The sequence below is a fragment of the Mycteria americana genome, chromosome 1 (assembly GCF_035582795.1).
Source record: "Mycteria americana isolate JAX WOST 10 ecotype Jacksonville Zoo and Gardens chromosome 1, USCA_MyAme_1.0, whole genome shotgun sequence".
Classification (NCBI taxonomy): domain Eukaryota; kingdom Metazoa; phylum Chordata; class Aves; order Ciconiiformes; family Ciconiidae; genus Mycteria; species Mycteria americana.
In genome coordinates this window covers 127,985,177-127,992,244 of record NC_134365.1, presented here as the reverse complement: position 1 = coordinate 127,992,244, position 7,068 = coordinate 127,985,177, and the positions used below count along the sequence as shown (strand labels likewise).

Sequence of the window (7,068 nt, the reverse complement as noted above, 5' to 3'; positions counted from 1 at the left end):
CCATAGCACAATTGAAAACTTGGTCCAAAAAAACTCCAGCAATATATACATTTTTTAATGTAGCCCTTCTCCGTTCTTGTCAGAGCCCTGAAGGCACAAATAACCCTTAATGGCCCTGCCCAGCCCAACACTTGTGGGCCCAGGACCCCCGTTTCAGCCCAGCACGGGGCTGTTGGTCCCTGCCCAGGCCATGCGAGGACTGGGGAGCACCCATGGTCGGAGTCCCATCCCCAAGGGAGCCGCCCCACTCGTGCTGCACCCTGACAAATCTTCTTTTGCCTTTTTCTGCTAGCACGTGCTCCTGTACAAATATTTAACAAACACAAAATTGCTACGAAATGGTGTTGACACAAGTGTGATATGATGGGCCCACACAGAAGAGCACAAACTGTGAGTGGTGCAATTGGCCCTGTGAGAAATCTCTATCTGTAGAGTTTGACCAAGGAAAAGCTTCAGTGTCAGCCCCCACCAGGCCCAGCCCTGGCTGGGGCAACCAAAGCAAAGACTTTGGTTCTTGGTTTTCCCTCATTTGCACAGCAGCACAGCTCGCTCTCTGTTTCATATACCTCCGTTTCTGTTACCTTCATTTGCAGGACTGAGAGAAGTCTAGCGCAAACAGAAGATGCTGTTTAACATGAGGAACTGCTTCAGTATTGCAAAACTAACATGGACCAGCAAGCAGCTGCTGCGGCATTTTTGGTAAGTTTATCCTTTAGTTTTGTCCGGCATTCAGTGCCATTTAGTCAGAAACCTGGAGACAAAAGCAGTTGAATCCTGTGAAGGAATGAGTGTTTCAGAGAAAGGCGCTTTTTTTCACATTTTAAGTGCCCTTTTGCCTCCTGAGGCAGCAAGCTCAGTGTCTTTGGGAGACTGGAGGATTTTCCCTTTTAATGTTTGTGAAATGCTGTTAATTCTTTCTGTGGGATTTAGCAGCAAAGTCAAGAAGGAATATGACCTCTTCTTGAGGTCAGTGTACATTGCAGGTACTGTAATCAATAAATAACTACCTGAATAAAGTACAGGAAATTCTTATGCATTTAGACAATTATCATGGCCAGTACTGGGAGGGAAATTCTCTCCTTGAAGCTGCAAGGTGAATCTCCACTTTGATATTTTTTTATCTCTATATACACTGGAGGCATGCAGGAGAAGCATGATGTGATACGATGTTCGAAGTTAACCAGGTAGACCTGGCTCTGTGATGTGGCTTTGGGTTCTTTCTTCAGCTGCATAGACAGGCCTGTCCCCTGTGCCTTCAGAAAAGTACCTGTATGACAGTGTTTCAGTAAGCTGCTTCTCATGCTTGTCACATCTCCAGAATCAAGTTAAAATTAAAGTCTTGAAACTTAATTCCACATCTTCCTATGTTTTCATGTCAGCGTCAATAAGAATAGCATTAACAGCGTTATGTAACAAATGGGTAGTGCTAGAAAACAATATACGAGAATTTCACATTCACAGGAATCCTAATATGTAATAAGTAATTTTTATTTATCCTTTCTACATTACATCAGATGAAAAACAAATTTTGTCCAAGTTCTGTGATTTATTTGCTACAGTTTTAAAATGGTCCTGAAGCCTGGGTGATAATTTTTTTAATGGATTTTGGATTTTCACTGCTGGCGATCGGTGGGAACATTCTTTGGTTAGCAGAGATGATAGAAAAGCAAGTTTGGAAAACAACTGCAGTAAAGCTGGTTTTCCAATAAAGTCATCCAATTTGTTAAGCTCCCCACATAATGTTGTTTGTTATTTTTAGGGGGGGCTAACATTCTATCATAACGTTGGCATAAGTTATCACCACTGTCTATGAGCATTACAAGTTAAGCACACTGTGGTTGATACTGCAGGATAATCTAGTATCTATCAGCCTGTGCCAATAGTCCAAAGTAATTGCTATCCGTGCTCAGAAAGGAATAAGCCAACTGCTTGACCTTGCAATTCTGCCTGTTACATTTTAACTTTGGTATGTTGTCTCATGCTCCTTTTCTGGAATTTATTTGTCCGCTTCTGCCTCTCTTTCAGAGGATGTGGACAACAAGGAAGGGAGCATATTTCTTGAAAGTCATAGCAATAAAACAGAATCATCATGGGAACATAAAGGTCAGGAGGAGACCTGTAGTCCAACTTTCTGCTTGTAGCCTGACAACAGCATATGAGGTCAGCTATGTCTTTGCTTAGCCATGTCTTGAAAATCTCCAAGGATAGTAATTCCAAATTCTCTCTGGGTAACCAATTTTAGTGCTTCACTATCTACCAGTGTAGAAATTAGTGGTGGATATTTCTCAGTCCACTTCACAATAGTGCCAAATGGTAAAACAAGACCCATGAACAGAAGTTCCTGCTTGGCAGGTTGAGATTAGACAATCTCTAACTCCCTGGAAGGAATTGTAGGCTGCAATTAGAAACTTGAGGAGCAGCATCAAAGCTGCTCTGGAAATAATGCAGCGAAGCAGAGTAGAGTGGCCAAGGAACAAACAATTGCATAGATTTTAAAACAGGACAAGTATTTTTTTGTTCCCCCAAGCTGGATAGAGTAGCAAATTCCTATTCTGAAAAATAATAGCAATAAAAAAGTCACAGTTATGAGACTAATTTCTTTCAGAATATACACGTTGAAGTTAGAGCCAATCCCTTGAATATCAACTAAGAGCCTTGGTATTCAAGGCTGGATTTCAGTAGCTTGCCTTGGTAGGCTGTTTTTCATGCTATGGTGGAAGCTACCTGACCCATGAATGCCCAGCCTTTCTTATAATGTCAGGTATATTCTATTCTGCAGCTGTTGAATATAGACGTACAGGAAATCATTTTGCTAGCACTGTAACACCCACCTCAAATTAAAAAATGGGGCATTTGGATGCTTCCTAACTCTTTCTAGGTTGTTTACCTCAGGTTGGAGGCAAGCGTGGGGACAAAAGGATAACACTTACAGCAAAATATGTAACTTTATTTTACTAATGATTGTAATGCTGTGAAGGTTAGTCTTTATGGCTTGGAAACGTGCATTATTATTTTAAATGGTACTGCTGCAAATATTTATTACTGAAGTCACACACAGAGTTTAGATTGTATTTCACTTAAGAATAAATTTTCAAAGACACTCTAAGAAAATACATGGGCAACATTACTCTAAACTTAGAAAACAAGAAATCCACTCCTTTATCTGCATGATGCTACAGAAAAGTCCAGCCCTTCTGCAGTTTGGGGGCCTGTGCAGAGATCGGACTCTGATGGTGCACATTGATGGGAACCTTTGTGGTGCTTTGTGCTTAGCTTAGCGGTGGAGCCTCTGGCAGTCTGCATAATCTCTGGAGCACATTGCCCTGATATATGACAGCATAAAATGAGTTCCAGCAATATTAATCTGCAGGGCATCTGCATGGGCTACTTCTTCATATATTCTCCCTGTTTCTGCTGTTACACATAATCCTTTTCACTGTGAAAAAAGTCTTCTTAGTAATGGCAGTGGTATAATGTGTATTTAAAGCACTTTTAAGGTGCCCAGAAGGAAAACACACAGCATTTAGATATCTTCAGTTAAAGAAAAAATTCTCATAACATGATTTGAAAAGTCATGCAGATTGTGCTGTGATGTCAAACAGACAGTAATAATGTGTGGTACCATTCCCTTAAGAGCTGCTCCCTTCCTCCAGTTTCACAAAATTCTACAGAAAAAGTCTTTCCCTTCAGATTTAACTAATATAACAACAAAATCTTTAGAAGCCATAATAGGCCTATCTACTACCAGGGCTTTTGTTCATTGGAATTAACAGAAAAATGAACAGAAATTCTATTTTTTTTCCCTGAATATTGCTAAGTGTGGGCTCCAGGGCTTGGCAATTGGCAGGTGCTGTAACTGAGCCTGGCCTCAAAGGTGAGCTAAAGGGAAGCCTACTTGGAAATACAAAAGCAGTAGCTGCACTCAGTCCATTTGTTTGCATTGCTTTGGTCTCCATTCCATCAGATCAGTCTAAAAATGCTGGCTTTAATTAAAAAGACATGTTTAGCTTGTACCCATCCAAACCTTAGCAAGAGTACAGTGCAGGCTGTAGGGTTGTAGATACAGTGCCAGAGAAGGGGCTAAGCTGCCACTCTCCCTTATTAATCTAAGCCTGTGGAAACACGGGCTTGGATGTGACTTTCAATAAGACACCTCATCTAAGCTAGAGGAAATTTGATCATGTAACTTCTGTGGATGATTATCAACATCCAATTTCATGTGATTCTGAAAGTCGTAAATCTGGCTGGAGGCCAGAATACACTGAATAAATACGCTGCACATGCCCAGAATGTCTCTTGTGTGGTAGGAGAAGGACCAGAGCACATGGCTGTTTTGTTGGGTTTTTTTACCCTCTTCCCCAGTGTAATCAAGAGATTTCATACATGGATATAGAAATGCCACCATTTGTATCGGTGGGGGTGGAACATGGCAAACGTCTACTCATCCACAAAGCACAAAGGAGGGAGAAAGAGGACCAAGATCAGTTCCTCGTATTCTGCGCCCCCAAAGGGCAGCTTTGCAGTCTACACATAAGCCATTTCCTCAAGTCCTGAATGGCTTTATGCATTTGGGTTTATTTGATTAGGCAGCATGCAGTCAAGTCATATGCATATCAGAAGGCAAAAGTAACTACATCTAATGTACAGTTTATAATACAATTGGAGACACTGTTACGGTGGTGATCGATATAGTGCATAGTGGCGTGTTGTGTCTGTCTGACAGTAATTAACACAGTCCATCCAGCTGATCCAGCTGGGTCAAATGAGGGCAGTGGGAGAGATTTCAGCTGCTTGCTCATTGGCTTTAGCATGAGTACAGTTTAGTGTCAAATGACAAAAAGCGTGTATTTTTTGCTCTTTTGATACAGGTATGGGCCACCAGCTCAAATGAATGTTCATCTGAAAGGTCGTGACCTCCTTACTCTACAGAACTACACAGCAGATGAGCTGAAGTATTTGCTGTGGATGGCCTCAGATTTGAAACAAAGGATAAAGCACAAAGGAGAGGTAAAATGGTTTAACTGTCATTTAGGTCACTCAGATGTTGAAATAAGCATTGTTCTGAAGAGTAATGGGAATGAGCCATTCAGCTGTCTTGTCCTAAACATCACCTGAGCTCTTAAATACTGTGAATCATGTGCTACAAATCAAAGAGCCTTCCTGTAAAGTGTTCAGAGATATTCTTTACTTCAGAGGACATCGCAGGTGAAAAGATTAAACAGCTTTGCACAGCTAACTCACTGGTGTTGGCTAACTCCATCCATCTACACACAGTGTACATGCAGCACTAAACGTAGGAAATGGAAGACACTTCCCTGCATGGGATTAAATTAGTATCAGAGTTCTCCTTAATGCTAGCTCAAATTGAGTGCCAAAATGCAGTTGCTTTTTGCCCCTAGAATTACTTCTTTCCCTTTAACCTTTCCACTGCTAATAAATTCCTTGAAGGGCAGGAGAACAAAGCGACAGTTAAAAAACCAGCTCTGTAATTGTTCTAATGCAGAATTAAAATGGAAGGAAGTATTTCACACTGTAAAGTGTATAATGACTATAAAATTGAAATGCCTTCAATTTTCGTGTTCCAGTATTTGCCTTTGATGCAAGGCAAATCTTTGGCCATGATTTTTGAGAAGAGAAGCACAAGAACAAGATTATCTGCAGAAACAGGTAGGTCTGACCAGTGGCACAGTCAGATTTTATATGAAATTGTATACTGTGAGTATGTACCGAAAAACACTGCATAATTTTGTATTTAGGAATTTCTACTCAGGAGAAACCTAAAGTTTGAAAGCAAAATTAGGAAAAGAATGGTAGCTAATTGTGTTTCACTTTGTATATTAATGTCACAAGCACATCCCTTTGGTCGCTGAAATTTCACCAGATCATTCCAAAATGTGATAGATCAGAAATAAAGTAACAGGCAGAAGTAAGCATTTCTGGTATAAGCTCCTAGTTGTACTGGCAAGATGCACGTTGCCTAACATCTATTTTAGTAAGCATCACAAATTTAATTCTGTGCAAGCTCTAATAAATATTTTTCTAATGTATTATGCATTACCGTTGTCACATTTCAGAATATGTGTTTAGGCTGGGAATCGTAGTAATGCCTTGATATAAATTAGGGAAGAAAAAAGTTAACATGATTACCTACAGAGGAAGATAACTTGATGGAGACTCCAGGGTTTTAGCCTAATAAGATCAGGCAGTGGAACATTATTCTTTTAGGATACAGTCCTGCAAACACTGAAACACATACATATCTTTATTTACATGGTAGTTGTTCTGAAGTCAATGGGACCACTGAAATAAATCATTCATGTGCTTGCCTGTTAGTAAGGAATAATTATGAATTGGTGACTGTCTTGTGGGTACATTTTTACACATTAAGGAAGGAGAAGCCTGCCCTTCTTACATTTGAGTTGACCCAGCATCCCTTAGGCTGACTTCTCCCTGGTGAAGGGACAGGAAACTTGTTGAGTATTCACATTTCTTTAGAACGTGTAAGGGAGAAGGTAAAAATAACGGAAGGAAGAAGCAGATATGTCATCTGCAAGCATTTCTGAATTTGCCTTTGTATCCTCTGGCACAGCCATTTACCTGCTGATCCTGGTCTTTATGTAGACTTGTGGCTTTCTGTTTTCTCCAGGTAAGCAGGACTTACGAATGGGTTTCTCTTGTGCATTCCCTCTCTATGAAGACCACCGACCTTTTAATTCTGGAGTTTTTAGTCCAGTTTCTCGTTGCCTGCCCTACTGGTACATGGGCAGGTAATGATGAATTCTTTGAATCTGTTTATCCTTCGTGCTTCTGTATTCAGAGGGAAGCACTATTTAGTCCTTGGCTTTTGAAGGCTTATGGAGGAGGGAAGCTCAGGAAAGTTCAAATGAATTAACTTAAGGATGGGAGTTAATGCACATAAATTCATCCAAGAGGGATTAAGCTCCACTGAAATAAAACCAATTTATTTCTGAGTGAGAGCTTCCACAAGGGAGTTTAATGCAGTTTAACTTCTGTGCATTAACTTCACACCTTCAGTTAATTGGTCTTAAGTCCCCTAAGCCTAAGACT

The 7,068-nt window shown here is 40.5% G+C and overlaps 1 protein-coding gene across 1 annotated transcript in view; it reads left to right on the top strand.

Annotated features, from left to right (window-relative positions):
* The first annotated feature begins 622 nt into the window (after positions 1 to 622).
* OTC (ornithine transcarbamylase) overlaps positions 623 to 7,068 on the top strand; it is a 30,364-nt gene continuing 23,918 nt past the window's right edge. Inside the window, exons 1-3 of the mRNA XM_075491881.1 lie at positions 623 to 699; positions 4,869 to 5,007; positions 5,586 to 5,667. Coding sequence (XP_075347996.1) covers positions 623 to 699; positions 4,869 to 5,007; positions 5,586 to 5,667 — 298 coding nt within the window. The remainder of the gene's footprint in view (positions 700 to 4,868; positions 5,008 to 5,585; positions 5,668 to 7,068) is intronic.